Genomic DNA, 22,145 nt, shown 5'->3' with positions numbered 1-22,145 from the left:
ATCCACTAAGAGCTTAATATGTTATGAGTCCTCACAAACAGAGGAATTTTGCCCTTTTGAATTTTTGAGGAAAAATGTGCATAAAGAGAATAGAGAGCAATGACAGAAATAGAGGAAATGGAAATTTGTTAGAAAGCCAGGCTCTTACCACACCGCTGCCACAGCTGGATTAATGTTGACTTGTAGACAGCTCTATAAAAACTCCATGAAACTGTCAGCACCCTGTACCATGGCAAAGCTTTGCCTAAATGTTCCTTTGAAGCCCTGGTCCCCTAATCCACTCTTGTCAGTCTCCCTGCTGCCTGCAGGAGAGCACCCTGTTAGTCATTCCAGATTGTTGCATCTTAGTGACTCGGGAGCAGAGATGGAGTGAACAATGCTAGGAACCACCTATAAATGATACCCGGCTATGCTGACTCCTAGCACAGCAGGGTGTGGACACCAAAAACCAGTCTGGGGCTTTTGTTTCTTTTCCAGGTCCTGGCCCACTGTGAATTTTATTGCTAAGTCAGTAAATGTCCTCATCCTCCCACAGCAGGAACTGGAATTGTCCCAGTTTAATTAAATGAGCCAGTGAAGTAGTGTGCACTCATTTTAGGAAGTCTGCACTCAGGAAAGATCTTCAGTCTGCTGGAGATGAGAACGGGAGGACTGCTGTCACCCAGACCACAGCAGGCTGCTGGATGGCAGTGGAAAGCTCTATTCCTGTGTAGATGTTTTTCGAAGGACACTCCTCCATAGCTGGAAGATACATGAGGGGAAGAACTGCCAACAACAGGCTGTAATTTTGATGAGTAATTTAACAGTCCCATGTGGTGTTGTATCCCTGTGGAGGAGGGAAGGGGATCAGTGCAAGCAAAGGGAATGTGGGATAAGCGTGTGGTGGCAGGGAGGAGGTAGGTCACAGTTGTGAAACAGCTGTCTGGAAAGCTTTATGCCTGAATCGTTGCATATGAGAAACCAAGGAGCGTGTTGTAGTGCTGCAGTCTCCTAAATATGCATAAACAGGCTGATGGAACAAGCTAGCAGTCTGTAAGTGGAAGGTGGTAAGGGCAAAAGTAATTGGGAAACAACCTTGATCCCTCTTCCGAGAAAAGGTAGATAACCACCTTCATGAAAGGGAAACCTCACCGAAACAAAATCAGGGCAGCAGCAGGTGAGGTTCTGTGGGACAGACTTTGTAGGAGGAGGAACCAGCAGATGATCTTTGGTCCCCTCTAGAAGACTTCATGTTTCTAGTACAGTGCCATCTTCTTTTGGTGCAGAAAAGGCAGACTACGCATCTGTCAGCAACTCTTCAGTTTACCAAAAGAATTCTGAAAAGGAAAGGACAAAAATGTTCCTAAGGATGACCCTAAAAGGGTACTGCACAGTGTAAAAGTGAAGCAGCAGGACCATCGAACACACTAAGCTACTGTAGAACAAAAGACATGCAAAATGGCTAGGGAGTTCAGGGATAAGCTGTGTGTAAGGGGTAGGTGGAAGAAAACGTGAGTTTTCTAACAAGAGAGGTGAAGGAGAAAATAATGAAACTAGAGCAGAGGGCAGAAATATTTTTTTTTCTTCCTCTCTTTGGTTTTAGTCTTTCTAAAAATGATAAACTATGTCCATGTATGTAGTGCTCTTAAGTATTCAGTACAAGGTAGCAAGAGACAAATGTAGTAACGGATCCTAAGGCAAGTGAGATGTACTCAAGTCAGGCTAGACTGATGAAATTTCTTCTGAGTGCATAGGAGCCAAGAAAAACAATCTCCAAACCATTAACAAGCTGCTTTGAAAACTCCTGAAGTCCTAGGGGATCGGTAAAAGGCAGACTTGGTATTTGTCTTTAAAAAGGAGGTAGGCTAGGAGTTTATGTGCCAGTCAACATAATTTCAATTAGGATTAGAATTCCAAATGCTCTTGATAGATTGAAAGAATAGCCTGAAATCAATAAGATGGGATACGTTGAAAGACAGGTGCAAATTACACTTGAGGAAGAAAAAAGTCAAATTTATGTATACAGATGGTAAATAGCAGCTAAGATGACAATACTGCAGAAGCAGGATCTAGGGTTATAGTGGACTGCAGATAGAGTGGGATTCATTACCTTCATCCTGTTGCAAGAAAGGGCAAATGTCATTTGCAGCCTCATTAATGGGAATGTCAGTTGTAAGACAGAAATAATTACTGTGCTTAGCTGAGAATGTCAGAGCCTCCAGAGGACTACAGCGCTGGTTTGGGCACCTCACTCTGTAAAAGGCAGGAACACACTGAAGAAAAGAAGGAAAGGAATAGAAATAAAAGGTTTAGAAATCCTGGTCTGGTTGAAAGTCAAGGTCTTCAATCACATAAAAAATAATGATAAGGAGGACAATAGTTATCGTTGTGTGCTGTATAAGGGTAAAATGCAACGTAACCACCTTGGTTTGTAGCAAGGGAAGTTTGCGGTAGGAAAACTTGCTCACTGCAAGGGCAGTTCAGCTCTGGAGCAGGCTCTACCCTGCCACCAGAACCACAAAATCCCGGCCAGCTGCCAGGGGCTGTGTAGGCTGACACCAGCTGAGGACAGCCACGGCAGGTCACCGAGCAGCCTTTGGTGGTCCCTGGTTGCTTCCTGGTCAGCCTTGCCACGATGCTAAGCTGGTGTCGGTCAGGAGTAACACGCATTATTTTCAGAGTAAGAGACCAGACCTGTTCTCAGTGGCCATTTTACTTTCCTCATTTACAATACCTGCCCAGGACAATGCACACAGGGCAGGAAATCTGGGATGCAGAGCAGGGGCACATGCTTCCTCCACCTGCACTTTGGACACTTTGTGGCCATCTAGCTCATACCTGAGGGCACGTGCACTTAGCCTGCTTGCAACTGAAGCATCTGCTCAAGCAGGGCAAACATATGGTTGGTTGCATTTTGTTTCTAGACTGATTTAAGAGATGCCCTGGCCTGATGATTAGGAGTTTCCAGTGCTCACAATTTCCATTAACTTCTGCAAGGGGTGAGGGTCTGCCAACAGTAACTCACTGTTCTAAACCTTGTGCCGTAATATGAAGTATCTGTCTGCAAGGGCAACTTTTTTAGTTGTTATGTTATTTTGAATTACTTTAACTATTACAGGAGAGAACAGATTTAGTACAGCTGAAAGAAATCTGGCTTTGATGTTCTGCAGAAGGTCTTCTAAGGCTTTTATCTTATTTGGGTTATGATATTGCTAGTTGGAATTAAGGCAACACCTTTTTACGAAAGTTCCTCTGTAGGAAGGTTGACTTTTATGGATATATCTGGGAATCCTGCTTCTCAACACAACCAGCAAAGACTCTAATAGAGTTAGATGTAGCTACTACAGTACTGATTCTTCTCCATAAAATTGCTGAACTAGATCCAAGAGAGCACAGAAAGTGTTTGCAATGGAAAAGCTCGTCAAACATTTTCCTTGAGTAATGCTGTCAAGGAGCTGTTGCTCATAGGTGACTAAAGTGACTTGTAAAAGCATAAAATGAAATGCATAAGGGTAAAGTGCTAGGGAAGCTATTCCTTCGGCTCTTAATTCAGTATGCTGATGTTCCAGCTGTGCATCAGCTGGAACCGTGTTCTTCCTGCTTCTTGCATCAGACTCATTTCTGGAAGAGAATGAGAATTTCTACTTTGCATGAGGAAGCAGAATTTCACCCTAAAAAATAACAAATCACACCCACATTTGTGCTGTTTTTACCTGCTTAGGGATGCGGATTGGGGGGTGAGCAGAAATCCCAACTAGTTACATCCCCTGTTCACAGGAAAATCCGTAAAGCAATATTGCATCTCAGCTCTTCCCTGACTTCCACAGTCTCTCCTAGCTGCTTCCTGAAAGTGCTGTTAGTGCAAAAATAACCAAAGAAGTCTAAAGCGTTGACATAATTGACAAGCTTGGATGAGTTGTATTTGATTAATATGTTGAGCTGGAGGCAGAGTCCAGTCTCTTCTCAGAGATGTTGATCAGTGTAAAGTGCCACTTTCCAACCGAGAGCTGTTCTGAAGAGTTCGTGTGTCACTGACAGCGGTTTCCCTGCCTGCATAGACAAATGTCAAATAAAAATGTTACCAGTGATGTTACTAGGCATGAAAGGCACTGAGAGAAATCTTTCCTATCTACTTCTCTGGGTTATCGAAGTTTTTTCAAATGAGGGCCTGGGGGCAGAAGCTGTGGAATTGGTTGAATGTTTAGAATTATTCTTGTATATTTTTGAGAACAGTATATTTTCCTTCCCATTTAATTTATAGCTGTTGTTGATGTTAAACTAGAGTTCTCTGCATGACCGCATCTTTCCAATCAAAAATAAGAAAGGCCATATATATATATATATATATATATGTATATGTTCTGGAAGATCATAATTTATATGGTGATCCTCCTGCATATTTCAAATGATGCCTGCAAGTAAGCTCCTGGGAGATGATGCTTGTCTATACTATGGAGGAACTTCTCATTTCAACTAAAAAGGTAGTTGTGTCATGTAGGTGCAAAACCAATTTGTCTGTACACTATTATTGCTGTATTAAAGAGGAATTAAGCTGCAAAATGCCTACTAGGAGTTTAAGATTAACAGACTATAACTCATACCTTGTGGAGCAATTTTAGTTACACTGCAATGCAACCATAGCCATATAGTTATGATTAAATGGTTTCAAGTATTTAAAGACCTAAACAAGTTTGATCCAATTTTTACTTAATTTCCCTGCCTTCCCATATTGTAACAATTCTACATTAAGCACGTTTTCCTAGTACTCATTGTTCATGTATCTTAATTTCCAAAGTAAAAAGGATGTTTGTTACATTTTTAGACGATTCATTATGTACCCAAAACGTGAAGAATATACACTTAAAGGAAGTGTGAAGGAAGAATACACTCAAATTTTTTCTCATGAGGTAGAATGGACATTTTACTTGAAGTGAGAATCTAAATATTCAGTTGACAAAGGAATTAAAGCCAGTGAGTTAAAAACTGTAGTCTCTTATTTTTAAGCCTGTTTAGTGTGAGACAAGTAGAGCCCTTGGCTGGAACTGCAGGACGGTAGAAGCTACCAGCCAAAGCTCAGAACCCCAAAGTACAGGTTAGCACTGATGCACAGCACCATGAGGTGCCTTTGCTACAGAATGAGCGTTCACCTGAAGTCCTAGGGTCCTGGGGGCTTCTTCGCTGGGTTCCTTCCTTCCATCCTTCCTGGGACCTTTCTTTACTTGGCTGTCAAGTTTTCTTTTAAAGGGGAAAAGAAAATGACAATTGTGAAATCAGATTACGTCGCCGTATGCCACTAAATGTAGTCATCCAGCTGCGTTGCAACTGTGGATTGCAGGCTGTAGTTGGATTTTATCTGGGGGTTTCAGCATCTGTGCATATTAGAGCAAGGCCACTGCAACTTGGAGTCTGTTTTGCCAACCAGGTATCTAAGTGCTGTCTCCAGCATCTTTCAACCCACCTGAAGTTCGGTGAGGGGGTAGGTCTAAAAGGCCTGGTTTGCCCTGTACGTTCACTGACACAGTGACTAGGGAAAATTTTTCGACTGTGGATCTTTACGGCAGGGCCAGACAAATCCAGCCGGTGTGCTGATCATTTAGATTAGCTGCTCACTGAACTCCTTGTATTTGCATATATGAGACTGGAAACATGAGGGCAATTTTAAAAGTGGAAGAAATGGATCTTCTCTTACAGCAACTGATGATAATGCTGGTTGGGCAACCCATTATCTGGATAAACGTTCCTGCTATTAACAGTACCCTAAAAAAGAAAGGGATACCCTACTATAATGCATATCTTTATAATGCTTTTAATATTTAAATATAATTAATGGCACAGGTATTCAGGAGTGTGCTGTAACACATACTTCTTTTGTTTGCTGTCTGTAGTAACTGATGATTTCAAATCAGTATGAGAAGTGTCATTTTTTTGACAGCATGAATATGATCCAATAATCTCATATATTAATAGTTCTTGATAAAAGCAGTGACTGGATCAGATTAAAGTATTCAATAACTTGATGTTATTAGAGCAAGAATCTGCTTTTTATGTGTCACTATAAGATACTAGTTCTTCAGGATCTGTACAGGACTAATTAATTTTGTCAAAGTACACAGTCTGCAGAAAGAGTCTGGTTTGAAAACTTCACTTTTGGCTTTTTTCTGTCAGAGCAATACTTGGGAGTTTGTGCATTAATTAAAGTCATTCTTCAGTTAACTGTTCAATGGTTGTATAGCACTGAGTGGTTTTTGCCTTGTTTTTCTTGCATTGGGGATGACGGTTTTGTGAAGACCTGATTTTCTTACATGTAACTGTTAGAGAAAAATCAGTGTTCAGAGGTGGAGCTTTCTCTAGACAGTCGTAATTTTAGATGTGCTTTCAGAATACTAGGTTTTTGCAATTTACTCAGTCTTCTAGCCCAAGACCTAAGTTCTTTTAGACAACTGTCATCTGTTCTCGCATGCGTGTCACAGAATGATTCCCTAAAAGCTTTCTGTTGATATAAATTGCCAGGGTTATCCCACTCCTTAACAGCATATGGAGTCCTGCTGGTGTACTGAATAAATGATTTAGCAGCTGGATGGAAGACTTGTTCCTCATCTTCTGTCCCTGGTCTTGAGAAAAGGACGTTCCTAGCGGCTGTAGAGAGAATGTGTACCTTCTCCTCCCCTGTTCACATTTTAAAAACAACGGGTCATTTTTCTGTCTGTAAATTCTGTGGAGTGCTGCTGTAATTCTGGTGTTTGATAATGGCTCTGAAGGCGGCTGCTCCGGTCTCGTGCGCGGCGGCAGGGATTCAGCCAGCTGGTTCTCACGTGCCTCCCTGTGTCTGAGCTGCCGGTGTTTTGCGATACAACCTCTCTCAGCCAGCTCGCTCATCCAGGGCTTGAGCTGCAGCTGGCTGTGCACCCCTGCGATCTGCTGGATAGCCACGTCTGGCAGGAGCCCTAGGAAAGCAGAAGGGCCAAAGCGCTGTGCTGTAACAGGGGATGTGCCAGCCAGCAGAGCTGTTCTGACGTTTGACTCTGTGCATGCACTGTGTGTCACGAAGCGTAAGGATGGCACAGAACAGAGGTCTGGTAAACGTGTTCACCAAAAATCAGGTTGGTCCACAATGGGCAGCGTTTCGACAAGTATTAGCATGATTTCTTTGAAAGGCCTTTGACTGAAGGCTTGATTTCTCTTAAACAACCAATGATGGCTGCTATTATAGCAACAGATCAGTACAAAGGACTCAAAGTATTATTTTTTTTTTAAAGGAGAAAAACTTTCTGAAGATTGTATATGGGTGCATGTGCAGCTGGCTTTAGGGACAGGTGCACAGACTGAAGAAAAATCCACTTTTCTGGACACCAGCTGGTGAATTACTCCAGTTTTTTCAACATGGTTCCAGCAGAACTTCTTGGCATCATACTCTTTTCCTTACAGATAAGCCATGTCATTCACTATAAACAGCGCTACGATGCCTTGGGAGGGAGAGGAGAGGCTTGTCTCAGTGCTGCACAAATTAGTTGATTTTTTTTTCCCCTCCTCTTGTATTTGCTGCTTATTTGTGTAATTTCTCAAAGAAGTACTCAATACAAAATATAAAAGATACAAATTACCCTTCTGCATATATCTGAAAGCAGACTAACTTATGGGAAGGACTTTGCAACTGGTTTGAAATACTCAGCTTAAAATAAAAAAGTGTTTTTCTCTAGAAGTTCTAAGTAGAGAAGTATTATTTTTGAAAATTTAGTCTTGTTTCGTGATAACACAGTAAAAAAGTGTAGTTTTATCATGTAATCTCTAACACTTTGATGCATTTTCTCTGATCAGTTGAGCAAAGTCCCAAAGTATTCTAGCCAGATTTTTCCTCAAAAAAGTAAGTACATTTTGTGTTTATAAGAGATACCGAAAGCGATGCTGCTTGAAATATTTAAATGGCCTAAAAGTGTAAATCATATTTACATGAAAAACTTGAAATTTAGGAACCTAAATGGTGTAGTCAGTGTGTGATTTCCCTCCCCTGCTGTGGTGAGACAACAGGGAAGAGGGAGAGCAGTTGAGTCTTCACACCTCTTTAATCATCTGCTGAAAGTGAGATCATGACTTTTTTCTGCTGGGAAATAGACTGAGACCACAAGCTCATTCCATTTCATATAAATCACTAATTTATTATATAGTAACAACTTTTTGTTTCTGTAACGGGAATTTCCTTTCAGGCAATGTCTTAGCACTGCAAAGTACCATATCCTCTTACTAATATTTTATTTTGCCCTTAATTTGATGCAAATTTGATGTAGAAAAGTGCAGTGAGCAGCAAACATGCTTTCTTTTCTTTTTCAACTTCCTGTAGGAGTTCTTCATATTTTCTGCCGAGTTGGGAGAAAAATGTGAAGCAATAAGTGAGAAATTGGTGCATCTGGAAGATCAACTGCAAAGTTCAGCCTGCCAAGTTGATGAAGGAGTTCTTCATATCCTTTTTGATATAGCTATAGATACGTATCAATCTCTGTAAGTATGTATGTGAAATACTTGCCTTTCAGATTCACGTGGAATGCTAGTTCTTAATGTAGATTAAGTACGTTAAGAAGGGGAGAATTGATTGTCTTGCTGAAGTGGGCATTTTTGTTGTAGCAAGTTTTGCTACAGTGCATTTTTACTGTGGTCTGATGCAACTTTAATTGATTTAAACAGAAGTTAGTTCTTCTTGTGATTAGGCACTGAAAAGCCTTTATTCTACTGTTACAATCCTTTTCTTTGTCGTGCTCGTGTAAGGAAATACCTAGTATACCCAAAGCTGCATGTATACAAGCATCCATGCACCTGCATTTCCCAACATGATTTAGCTAAATTAAGTGCTACATCATTGACTCAGACTGTGTATATTGTCAGATGTGGTTTGGGTTTTTTTTTCCTTTAAAAAAAGTGGGCAGCAGATGTGTCATCCTATGCAATTTAATCTGCCTCTAACACTCAGTGCAAGTAACCAGATGAGATGTTGTCTTATAAAGCACCCTTATCTCTTTCTGTGCTTCATCTGTCATTCAGTATCTGATTGAAGATTGCTTAACCTTTATGAGGCATTTGTTGGGCCTACATCTGTGGGCATTTTTTAGAGTTTAAGAGCACAGAGTATTGTTTCACTTGTAATTTTCATAGAAAAACCAGTGAGTCTAAGGAAGATGAGAGTACTAAGGTGGTTAGGTTTTACTGGAGAAGAGGTGTCAGGCAATGGCGTAATAAAGATTAATAAATTCAGGTTGGAGAGATTAGCAGAGGAGCCTTTACAGAGAGATAGATACCTGAAAGGTCAGTTGAGTTGATGATGGTGCTGGGAAGGATTCGGTTCCTCCTCAGCTGAGGCGGGCATCCTGCAGGAGTTTAAAGAAAGGATAATAAATGCACTGTGTGGAAATACCACTGTGTTTTAGGTAATTACACATCTATCGCCAGGTTGTTGCAAAATTCCTATTGTAGAAACTTGGTTTTTTTAAAAGGTATCAGAATGATAAACTTTAAAGGGGGGTGGGAGGAAGGTGCTTGGGGGGTTGTATCAGAGGGGAGAAATCCAGTCACTAATTTGTTACTACTTCAAATCTTTCTTCCTTTTCTAAGCATTTCAATGTAAAAAACCCCAATATTTTCTTGTATTTACCTCAAGTCACTTTGCAATATTCTTTTAATTATATTTACAGCATGCATGCTTGGTTGCAATTGTGTTTCTCCAATGCTGTTTGTGAGCATTCTTTCCAGAGCTATATGGATGCGTGTCCTGTGTGTGTGCAGAGCATCTAATTCCTTCCTCCCTTATGTATATTTGCTCTCAAGTGAGTTTTTCTCACTGACCCTAGTAGAAGAACACTGAGGGTTGGAGTTACCGGTTCTTTGCAGTGGGCGTAAGTTCATATTCAAACCAGTCAGGTCTGACCATAGTTCCAGTTTGCTCAGTAAGGTGAAATAAGCTGAAAACCTGCTTTTTTGATTCCTGAAGAAAATACACTACAGGTATGTAAAATAGTAGTGTTTGTATTTATTACGGAGTGTGCGTATTTCTTTGAAGCTGGTTAAACTGCGAGAGTGAATTGAAAAAAATAAAATTTAATCACTGGAAGTTTGAGAAGAGTTGTAGGTTAGTCTCGTTCTGAGCCACAGTTGTCTGACATGGACCTGATTTCCTTTATCAGTGAAATTCAGCTCACGTTATCTATATACAGAAAGGCACACTGTGTGATACCCTGGTCCTAGCCAGACCATCAGTCACAAAATAAGAAGCCATGTTTAAAACATAGGGACACACAGAGAAGCAGTTCAGCAATTCAGCTACCCCTCATTAACATTCAGTTGCTATTTCAGAGGTAGTCCAGATCAATGTGCATAAAATGTTACCATCTGGTACATGTAATCGCTGTGCTATGCTTCAAAAAGGAATAAGAAAAATAGCTGCTACAGAGTTACAGACCTGTAGATTGTTTTTTTTTAAATAAAAACTGCTCAGTGCCTATAAAATAAACTTTCAGTCTTAGTAACGTGCCTATATTGCAGGAGCTAGCACTGAGATTGGTGCCAATAATTAGCCGTGGTAGAAGAATTTATGATTAATAGATGGATCTATTGTTTGCACAGTAGCTTACTTGGTTTTGAATAAAACAATTTCTTATCCCAAATGTTGGACAGTTATGCAGTCTTCATTAAAAATCTGTAGAAGTCTAAAAGCAGGAGCTTAAAGAGCTGGAATTGTACTGAAAGCAGGGTAAATTTTTCAAACTCTTGTTTGCTGGTTGTTTTTGCCCTTGCCCTCATCCCCTAAAAAATGGCCTTACATGCGAATATTACAAACTGTATTAGGTCAAAAATCTTACTGGGGGCTGCACAGACGTAGATTAGTCCTGTCTTCTGATTATTAAAAGACTTTTAAAGACTCCACCGACAAAAATAAATTTGTGATGCTCTCAAGCCATTTGCCAATGTTTAGTGTGTGTCGTAGCTTTGATTAATAATTAAGTTTGTATTAGAAGAAAAATCCCAGATGTCATTGTTTTTCATTCTACGTTTTGATGGCATAGCACACTTAAATCAACCATGCTGTTGCTTGTAATTGCCAGCACGACCTGAACAAAGGAGAAATCCAGTGATATTTCTTGATCCTAGGCATAGACCCACTTAGAATTCTCATTTATTATTGAAGCGTTTCACAGCAAATATTAAACTGTACTTTTGCATAAAAAGCATCAGACAGTGGTGGTGGGGGGAGAGCTCCTCTGCAGCGTTATGACATATTTGCTAAAATCTATGTAGTATAACCAAATAAACCCACAAAACATTCAATTATGGTTAATCATTGGCAAGTGTATGAAAACAGTCCACATCATTAATTGGAAAACCCAAAAGATGAGAGGTGCCTCATTCCAGTGTCTGCAGAGCTGATGAGAGGTGTTACTTTCCTGACAGTAAAGGCCTGGAATCCCCACTAAAATTAAATGGAGCCTACATTGCAATTTCACAGTCATTTTTGTTCTTAATTAGCAGTTGCATTTTGATAGACAATTTGAATGCATGTAATGGTTCCTCCTGGTGAAAATGCTTTTGTTGGAAGAAAACCTGGCTGGACTATTATTATAAAAGCAATCTCCATTCCTCTCCCTAAAAATGGGCATTTGAAACAGTTATTTTGAAAATAGAATTTTGTGCCTAAACATTCATTAGGCGTTGCAGGTCACTTTGCTAATCCTTCACCTTTATCATGTGGCAGGCTCTCGTACAAGTCTTGCTTTACACGGGCATGGGTTTTCGACAGAAGCAGGAGTGTCGGATTTAGCCCTGACTGTACCTCACTGAGGAATCTCAGCCTGGGTGAACCTGTAAGAAATGTTGGGATCCCACAAGAGCGAGAGGTGGCAGTGGTGCCCTCTTTGAATTTGTTTTGGGTGACAGGAGGGTGAGCCCTTCCTAGGGTGCGTCACATGGAGAGAACGTGGTTCCCCTGGTGGTGTTAGTGCCATGATGGAGGTAGGTCAGTGCATTTCCACACATGTGCTGCAGCTCCTTTGCCTTCCATTTTCTGCTGGAACAAGTGATCTGGAGACAGCTGATATCCAGACCACTGAAGTGATCCATTTTCCAAAACATTGCAGTCATTCTGTTGGGGTTTTGGGTTTAGTAGTTTTTGAGGGGTGTATTTTGGGTTTTACGTGGGAGGGGTATTGCTAGTTTGCAGAAATGTGTTTGTGGATGTGAAGGAAGGAGACAGTAATGGAGGAGGGAAATGGGAAATTTCTGATCTGGTTTCAGGACCACAAATACCCGTGTATTTTGCAAGGACAAGTGATGGACTTCCCAAGTCTGTCTTGCTGTGGACTACATAGACCTCATGCAGGAGCAGCAGGGACTTGCTTAGCATCTCTCCTTCGCTCCCAAGTGTGCGCTTCTAGAAAGCCAAAACCCAGGTCATTCCAAATAAATTGGAATTGTCTTACCTTTTCTCTGGTCCTTTGGCACGTGGCATGTATGATCACAGAATCATTTAGTTGAAACTGACCTCTTGAGATCATCTAGTCCAACCCTCTGCTCAAATAGGGTCACCTAGAGCAGGTTGCTCAGGATCACGCACAACCTCTCTGTGCAACACCCGTTTGACCACCCTCACTTAAAAGAAAACACAAGTTTTCTTGTATTCAGATTCAGTTTCCTATTTTGGAACTTCTCTGCCTGTTGCTTCTTGTTCTCAGTGGACACTAGTAAGAAGAGTCTGGCTCCCTCTTCTTCATTCCCACCCTTCAGCTATTTATATACATTGTTAAGATCCCTCTGTGCCTTCCCTCCTCCAAGCTGCAAAGTCCTAGCTCTCTCAGCATCTCCTCCTATAATGGATGCTCCAGTCTCTTAAACCAGCCCTTTGCTGTCTTGCTCCAGTAAGTCCTTATCTTTCTTTACTACGCACCTCAGAACTGGACCCTGTACTGCAGGTGGGACCACACCAGTGCTGGGCATAGTGGAAGAAGGATCAGCTCCCTCCACCTGCTGGCAATGCTTTTCTTAATGCAGCCCAGGAAGCTGTTGGCTTTGCCACAAGACATGTTGCTGTCCACCATGACCTCAAGGTCCTTTCCTGCAGAGCTAGATGTAGTGGGACATCTAGCTGAGCTTCTGTCTCCAGCCACTGTAATGTTCAGCTGTTAAAAACAAGCAGAATAGTTACCCAGGTAAAAAAAAAAACCAACAACAAAATACACCCCCTTCTGATTATATCTGTTCTTCAAGATTTAATTTCTTCTTCAGATGTCCAAAATCCCATAGTCCCTTAGCTCTGCAGTAGCCCTTCTGTCTTACAATATATTCTCAGTTACTAACCTTGCCTACAAGAGGGCAACTGGTTTGTAATATCTACCTTTTGTCTCTTTTCTCTAAACCTCTATGCTGAGAGAACAGAAGATACATTGATGAGCCCATTTTTTCCCAAAAATTTGGTAAGTCTGCAGTAATTAGATCTGCTTTTTGTCTCCTTGTAAATCACAGATTCTGTCATGGTGCTCTGGTTTTTTAAAGAGAGGATGCCAAATAGGTGAAAAGCTTCAACCAGGACAATGTTAGAGGTGCAGCGTGGTTGCATACTACAGATTGTGTTTTGTGAAGCTGTTCCCAAGTGCTTTAATTTATTGCTTATGAGAAATTGGAGAGATTTTGCCAGTTTTTCACAGGAAGACAGCAGGACCAGAAAATGTTCCTAGTCGAAACTTGTTTTGGCTCCTGCCTTTGATACTGGCTTAACATTTGCAGCACTGGTTAGAGAATTCAAGCATGAAGGACATGTTTGCACGTGGACCCATGCAAAACTTAGGTTTGTTTTTTTTTCCATTTTCAAAATGGGTGAAGCCGTTTATCCAGACATAACCTCTGTATATGGACAGAGATTCCATGCTCAGCAGTGTAACATGTAATTTTTCCTAGCCATAAAGGCTTGTTTCACAGTTACTGGTTGATAGCTGGTTATGGTATTATTTAGGAGGTTATTGAAACTTACTGTAGTTAGACTATGCAGGCATCCTCCTTGTTGCTTTCTGTTGGTTTAGAGTTTCTTTCCCTGTCTTCGCTTTCTTCCATCCTTCAAGATTTCTCATCCACTGGCAGTGAAATGGTTTAATTTTGCTTTTTCTCTCTACCTGAAAAGAACTTGGTAATTGCTTGGGATATTACAAATAACAGCATGCAGTCAGAGACTGCGCATCAGAAGTAATTACATTTCAGAGGCTTCATGGTGTTCATGAACTGAAGAGTTTCTGTTTTACCAGTTAAGCTTTCAGCAGAGCCTCGTGATTAAGTTGCAGAGGGATGGACAGTCCAGGATGGCTTATAAGAGGATAGTAATGTTTCTTACTTCAGAGAAGATGCAAAGCATAATTCATTTGTTCTTGTGCAGTGCTTTGAGACCCTAGGATAGGAGAAGTCTTGTGTCTACTGCTATTGCTTGTAATCAGAAACAGAATCCCTTTGGATTAATAGAGCTGTCCAGAAATTAGAAGTATGCATGAATACTCCTGGTGAACATATTAAGAGTAAAACATCATAGTAAATGTATGTAAATACACAAAGATGAAATGCTGTGGAACTGGTAACAGAATCAGAAGCATCCAAAAGGCTTTTCAAAGGCATAATTGTAACTGCCTGCAATAGCAGTGATTTGTATAGCTTTCCCATGGTCCTCTCTAGCCTCAGTTTTTCAAAAGCAGCAGCTCACTTTTTTACATTCACATAACCTGAGGGTGTCTTTTTCTTTTTGTTTTGTTTTGTTTGTTTGTCATTGCATTGACATCAGGGTCGAGTAAAACAACATTTCCTAATGGCTGAGCTCTGTAAAGGATAAAACCCATCCTTGTGCATTATCCTTCCGGGGCGTTGTGTTTTTGAAATGGAGTTGTTTCAGTGCCAGCCTGTTTCATATCCCTTGAAGTGAGTTTCTGGCTCTCTCAGAGATCATTTGATGACTTACTGCTAGAAATGAACTTCTCCCTCCCTTGACCTGCTTGGGTTAGTCTTTTGGTGTCCTTGCCCTTCAGCCATACCTGTACAGGAGGCCTCAGTGTGGATGGGGGGGACACCAGGGCTTGTTCATGTAGATCTGGTCATTGGGTTGGACCTTCAGCAGGCTCTGACTTGTCTCGTCCTTGCTTTGCTCTCCATATAGTGTAAGTTGTGGAAGAGAAGATAAGGTGGTTTGTCTCACTGAGCTCCACCCAGTCCCTCACGCTTGATTCAACAACAGATAGTCTCACTGATGTAAGATTATCAGCAGAAAGGCCAGTGTACTGATGGTACAAACCATGCTTATTCCCAGGAGAGACTGGCCATCGGAACAAAAAGCTGTACTGCCTAGGAAGCCTGGCTACTTAAAAACTTGTGCATGTCTCAGCAGTTGCCACCGTCTCCATGCATGTCCTACCTTCATCTGCCGGTCCGTTCACTGCTGTGCCCCTCCTGTTGTTGCCAGCACCTGACACCTTCCCTCTGTCATCCTGGAGCCTGGGCAAAGAACGAAGTGGAAGGACTCATAAGAGGCCAAGCCGTTAGCCATCTCAGTTCTTCCCAAGTGCCCTGCGGGAAACCTGAACTAGAAAATGGCAAATAAAACGTGAAAAACCTCTCCTTTCTTAACCAAATGAAGCATTCTTGCTGAATTATCAGATGCTTTTCGGGTGGCCTTGTTCCTTTTAATGCATGACAGCGCAGCCTTGCTACTGCTAATCTTTTTGCTTTTCAACTTGTTCAAAGCATTCACTATGGAGCCTCGTATAGCTTTATATTTGTTTTCTGCACTATAATTATACTGATAATTCAGCTAAGATTAAAGCCTCCTGGAGGTAAGTAGAGCAGAAACACTTTCTCTGCTAGAAGGTAATTTTACTACTTACCTAGATTCCCACCCCGCCTTGAATAGCGCACGTTGCTGAGCCTGCTAACGCCACGCAAGCTGTGGTCGCTTGGTTTCTGTCTCAGGCTGCTCCTGTTGCCTTCACCTGGGCTCTGATCCACCCAGGTCTGTGTCTATGGCTTAAAAATCCACCTTCTGCCCAGCAGGGAACTCACAGCTAGTGCTGCTGCTTCCATGGTACCATTCCTTCATCTCCTTCCTTCCCACGAGAACAGTAACCACCATCCCCTCCCTTCTTTAAAGTGCTAAATAATGCCACTTGAGAACTTCAGTTTGCCTGGATTTAAAAAAAAAAAAAGCAAGTGTGAGAAATGTATTAATATTTAATCCAAACAATTTGCAAGAACTTGAAGCTACAGTTAGATAGCCATGGCCATCTGTTGTGAGCAGCAGAACAAGAGTTTATTTAATAACTTGGAAAGAAAAAAGGGACTGCCAATCACCTATAGATTTATTCCTTAATAAAGCTTGCACAGTCTTTGCAGAGGGAGATCCAGGTGGTGAAGGAGACACTCCAGACCGTGCTGGTGCAACTTCAGCCAGCCAGGGAGACAGGAGAAGAAAAGGCTGGAGACTTCCTCTGTGACAGCTGGTGTCCAGGAAAACAAGACTTGAAGGAATAATGAGCAGGAAGAGCTGGTAGGATGACATTAATTCACAAAGGGCTGCTTTTAGTAACTGAATACTGTTTTACCAAGCCTCAGGGATCTCTTCTCTCCCTGCATAACTAATAACTAAATCAATTATGGAGAAACAGAGCCTGGAGGTCTATCATCAGAAGTATTCTACACAGCCTCACACGTTTTGGCACAGATCGGGCGACAGCTTTCAGAGCAGAGCAGCCCCTGTAAATGTGTAGATTACAAATTGATACATTTCATTTCAAGTGAGTCTGCAAAGTTGCCTTTAATGTCAGTGAAATGTTCTCCTTGAAGACTCATAAGCAATATCTGTCTTCCTTACAGATTTAGTTTTTTCCTTGATTTAAAAATGTAGCATTAAAGCTGGAACATCTAGTATTTCTCGAAAAATAGCTGTAAGAATAGTAAGAACTGTTGGGGTTTTTTTCCCTTTGGCTTTAACAGCTTTCTTACACTGAAAGGATGAAATTCAAGCTAACCAAGTTCTTTCAACTGAAATTTGGGCCTCATTTACTCTGTGGCATATGAGTACAGTGGAGGTAACTAACAGCAGCCCCTATAGCAGTAGTTAACTCGCTTCATTTAGGTATTAATATAAACTTGCTTTAGTATTACAGGGGTTGTAAAGCACAAAAAAATTACTATGTTGGTGATTTGTGTTCCTTATATTTAAATATTGTATGAACAATAAGTCATTTAAGTCTCCTTGTAAAGTTTATTACTACTATTATATTGCTTTGATCTTCCTTATAAACTTCAGAAAGAACGCAGATTTTTTTTTTTGCAGTAGACATGTGTATATATACATACTTAAAAACATATTTTTATAGGAAACAAAAGCAATATTCAACTGAAGCCAGCTAATATGAATGACTTATATTTAGATCATTGTTCAAAACAGTTAATGCCTTCAGGAATTCATCATGTACTTTTACTTGGATACTAGTATGTCTCTGTCACAAAAAAATCTGCTTCTGCCATTTGTTGCAAAGAGAGAGAATTAAAAAAAACATATTTTTGAGCCAGTAGCCTTACAATGTCTTACAACTCAGTACTGTACTTTTTTATATTATTTTTCTGACATTTTTAGAATGATATTTTTCTGCTGCTTCAATTATTCGCTTTGTAACCACATTATGAAGGTTTTTACAAATGTTGAAAGTCATCGGACTACTAGCCCCCCAAGATCGTGTTCGTTTTCTGTGTATGTTTTGATTCTAGTTGAAACTTCTACCTCAATGTTAAGTACATCAGGAGGGAGGGGGGGGAAAGCACCAGGCAGCTGAGACATACCACAGGATTATAACTGCATCCAGGAATGTACGCTTGTCAATCCAGGGGAGCAGAGCAGAGGTGGTTTCTGTAGTCATCAGATCCTCAGGGTGGAATTACAGCCCTGTAATTCAAAACATGGTTGACTCTTCTCGTTGTGTAATAGATGGGCCAGTACCTGTGCTGTGGTAAAGGCTCTTGAATCTTCACCTTGTGTGGACTCCACTACTCTGTTCCCCATCCCCAGTCTCAGATGGAGATCTCTTGCTGCTCTGTTTGGCAAGTTCCATTCTCCAAGCTTTTCTGGACAGTCCCTGTTCAATACCTACCTCCCCATAGTAGTTTTGGCACTTTTTGAAACTCTTCCAAGCTGATGAGCAAGGCGTTTGTCTCCAGCTGAAGGCAGCTTGGGCGGCAGCCTGTGGCACCCTGACATTCAGCCCCTGCACAGGACCGGCTTCCCCCTGGGAAAGCCTGGCTGGACACACGTAGCGTGGCTGCTACAAAGTGCTCATGGAAACCCACATGAGTTCAGGTAAACAGAAGAGAAAGCACATTGACAAGACAGAGCTCTTACAGCCATTTCCTTAAGACCTGTAGAAGCTCCTTGGTTAACACCACAGAGGGCCCGGGTACTGACTTTCCAGCAGTGAAGAGCAGTTGTATAGGACGATGAGGACGCTCCCAGAGATGAAGGCCAGTCCACTAAGGCTGTATGACCCACCTCTCCCCACACAGAGGGGCGTGTGGAGTTTTGTCCTTTGAGTAAGTAGTGCTGCACTGAGAATAGCTGGTGGGCTAAGTGCCTTAGAGCCAGGGTCAGCCACAGCTGAGGTGCGAGTTCTGCCTCCTTGCGAGGGCTCACAACAGGGGTAGTGACCAACCATCGCAGGGGCAGGAGAACCCCCATTCTCATGAGCAAGCTTTCTTGACATTCCTATTCAATTTAAAAAAACTGTACGGCTTTTGTGTTCTACAGCTTCAGAGCACCACTGCATTTTAATAAAAACTCAGCTTACGCAAGCACTCTAATAAGACACTGAACTCCTGAGGAGAAGGAAAACTGAATCAGTCATCATTCTTGTCATATTTGTATCTGTTAACATTTATTTTATACATAATGGGGACTACTACTACTTTAATTTATTATTCCATTAACTTCACTGTTTGTTGTGGGAAGTTAGAGCCAGTAGTCATTCCTTTTCTCAGACATGCTGAATAATAAGCATACTAAAAAAAAAAAAAAAAAGTATACTATGCAATATATCAGCTGCCTTTTATCTGTGGATAGAAAACTTTCAAATAAAGTATGTTTTTAACTAATCCAATATCTGTTTGCATTCCGTGCAGCATACAAGATTTTAGAAATTTCATCCTGGGGAGGCAGCGCACATGAGGATGGGGGGAGAGGAAAGGAGAAACCATGTGTGTGACTAACATTGTGCTGTTGACAGCACTGGTTCGTCTGCTTGGGAAATTCTGTAATGCCTTCCGGAAACAGTGTAAAGATGCATTCAAGACTACAGTCTCACAGCAAAACGTAGCTATTTTCAGTGTGAAAGGGAGAGAAAGATCACGCAGTGAGCTATACAGATAGCTAAAACCCGCGCTTCAGTCCTGACTTGGCTGAACCAGTCTGGCTGCGCAACCGAGTCCTTCCTGCCTGCCCCCCCTCTGTTCCTCACCCATGGAGAAGGGTTGAGGGAAGGGAGGTGTGACTGTGCGCTGGCTACAGCCATAGCTGAGGTGAGTCATGCTCGTGCACACCCTCACTGCCATAAAGAGAGGTAGGAGAGCACCTGTGGTGTCACAAGGACCAGTTTCACACATACTTGCTAGGACTGTCACCTCCAGGTGACTGGTGCTTGCCACCAGGTGGAGGTGGTGCTTCCCACCACCTACAGACAATTAATCTTACCAGAAATAAGCCCCTTTCCCACCTTGGATGTGTGCTGTCCTTGTCCAAAACCCCAGCCCTCCAAGGTTTGAAGAGTACACACAGAGGCATAGAGGCTTTGTGTGCAGAAACCTTTGCCACTGAAATGGGATCATAGAACCGTTCAGGTTGGAAAAGACGTTTGAGGTCATCGTGTACAACGACAATCCCAGCACTGCCAAGTCCACCACTAAACCATGTTCCCCAGCACCACATCTACACATCCTGTTAAATACCTGCAAGGATGAGGACTTCACCACCTCCCTGGGCAGCCTGTCCCAACGCTTCACCACCCTTCCCGTGAAGAAATTTTTCCAATACCCAACCTAAACCTCCCCTGGCGCAACGTGAGGCCGTTTCCTCTCGTCCTGTCGCTCGTTATCCGGGAGAAGAGACCGACCCCCGCTGCCTACGGCCCCTGTCAGGTGGCTGCGGAGAGCGATCAGGTCCCCCCTGAGCCCCCTCCTCTCCAGGCCAACCCCCCCAGGTCCCTCAGCCGCCCCTCACAAGGCTGGTGCCCCAGCCCCTGCCCCAGCCCCATTGCTTTTCCAAAGCACATGCAACGGGCTGCTCGAGGAGAGCTGCACCATGAGGAAGCATTTCACCTCAGTCAGTCCATTACATGTGCTTTGGAGGAGGAGGAGTTGTTTGTGTTCAGTATACACATATGCACCCTGTGTACAAACATATTCTCAAGGGACTAAAGAAGAAAGCAAGGAGGGGACAGCACCCCAATGGCGGCGTGTTTAGCTCCAGCCTAATATTTCTTTTCACAACCAATTAGCTAATCCATTCTTTCTAAAGTGTGACAGCTCAGGCTTTTGCTATCATTACATGTTAAATCAAGATAAGCACATCTTTTCTAGAGCACTGGAGAAGGCAGTTCAGTAATGGGTCCCAGATAGGCAGTAGCGCTGGAGAGAGCTCCAGGGTGAGATTAGAATAAGCCTCGTGTATCCTCTTAGTTTGCTATCCTATTAGAAATGAGACTGGGACCAAGAGATTTTTTTTTTTTTAGTCTCTGAGATTAACATGCTATGAAGAAGCTCTGAAATATTATGCACATGTGGATATTTCTCTGCACGGTTAAGGAAGATAATGCAAGTTTCTGGAGAGATATTAAAGAAAAAAAAAAAAGAAAAAAAAAAAGAAAAAGGGATCTGTGAATATAGGAGATTCTGAACTGGAAAAGCAGCCAAGCCAGAAGCCACAGTAAAGCATTTCTCTCAAATTTCTAATGAAGGCTGGAGTATGAGGCCTGGGAAAAGAACATCTGGGGCCGAGTGAGTAAGGAAACGTCTGACTTCTTCACATGCACGGCATTCAGTCACTCCCCTTGTTTTCTTGTCTGGAGGAGCAGTGTCCTAGGGAAGGGGGTGTTGAGGCTTTGTCAAAGACACACACAAAGTCAATACATCACCAGGCTATTTGTTCTTATAATCGCCTGCAAAGTTGAACAAATAGTTTATAATAATAAGCAGCTGTACAGGAATACTGTGTGGAGAAAGAGAGAGAATACTAAAATAATCAGAGTCACAGCTAGGAGACACATGATAGATCTCACTGGATAAATGGAAAATTAAAAGACCTTTCTACAGTGACAATCCAATTTACAAGAAAACCTTCAAATCTATTACTTTTCTGACAATGAGACTGTGAAATAAATGAAGCACCTCTAGATTTTCTTGCCAAGTAGGCTCAAGATTTTAAGTCTATCAGCTCAATCCCAAGACCTAAAGCTTTGTGCCCGCTCTCCGGCTTCCCCGTAGAAGCAGCCCCAGTGCAAGACTCGGCAGCAGCAGCCTGGAGCCAGGCACAGCTCCACACAGGAGCTCCTCCAGGGCACTGGGAGTCAGTGGACACACAGATTGGGTTAGACATGCCAGGGCCAACCCGTTTCACTCCTTGGCAGGTGGGAGAGGTGACAGGGTTGCATTCATCTCACTATTTCTGTGCTCTTCTAGAAACGTAAACATTTTGTTACCCTTTTTTTGCTTTAAAGTTTCTTTTCAGAAAGTTCCTTATGCATCCCTCCATGACCTGGAATTTGAAAGGACCAGGACTGTTTAATTTTACCTGGCTCAAATACCGTGAGGTCAAGCAATGAGACATATTTGTTCTTAGCTATCGTCTGATGGGTTTGGATCACAGTTCACTCCTTTACTTTCAAGAATGTGAGCTCCTGGAGCAGCAGCTGGCTGGTTGACCATGCTCTTTCCCCCACTTAGATGGGCAATGCTGAAGATGGCACTGCCATCCACACACGGACCTGACAAGGCTTCACGAGCACTGCCAACTCCGCTGTCCCCACAAAGAAAAAGCAGACAAGATTTCAGGAAAAGAGGTAGAAGAACAGATGGAGATTAAGAAAAACTAACTTCATTACATAGAAGACCAGCAAAGTTCAGTACAA

General features: G+C 42.1%; 1 protein-coding gene across 3 annotated transcripts in view; it reads left to right on the top strand.

Annotated features, from left to right (window-relative positions):
- DISC1 (DISC1 scaffold protein) overlaps positions 1-19,124 on the top strand; it is a 205,600-nt gene extending 186,476 nt beyond the window's left edge. For 2 of the 3 annotated variants that reach the window (XM_037392564.1, XM_037392565.1), the window contains exons 13-14: positions 8,315-8,432; positions 16,358-19,124. In XM_037392564.1, coding sequence (XP_037248461.1) covers positions 8,315-8,432; positions 16,358-16,506 — 267 coding nt within the window. In that variant the 3' untranslated portion in view covers positions 16,507-19,124. Of the gene's footprint in view, positions 1-8,314; positions 8,433-16,357 lie in introns of those variants that run through there. The other variant, XR_005104969.1, reaches the window with a different exon arrangement.
- Positions 19,125-22,145: the final 3,021 nt, after the last annotated feature.

This window comes from Falco rusticolus, chromosome 6 (assembly GCF_015220075.1).
Source record: "Falco rusticolus isolate bFalRus1 chromosome 6, bFalRus1.pri, whole genome shotgun sequence".
Classification (NCBI taxonomy): domain Eukaryota; kingdom Metazoa; phylum Chordata; class Aves; order Falconiformes; family Falconidae; genus Falco; species Falco rusticolus.
Note: the sequence above shows the minus strand (reverse complement) of the source record. Positions and strands in the feature narration are given on the sequence as shown.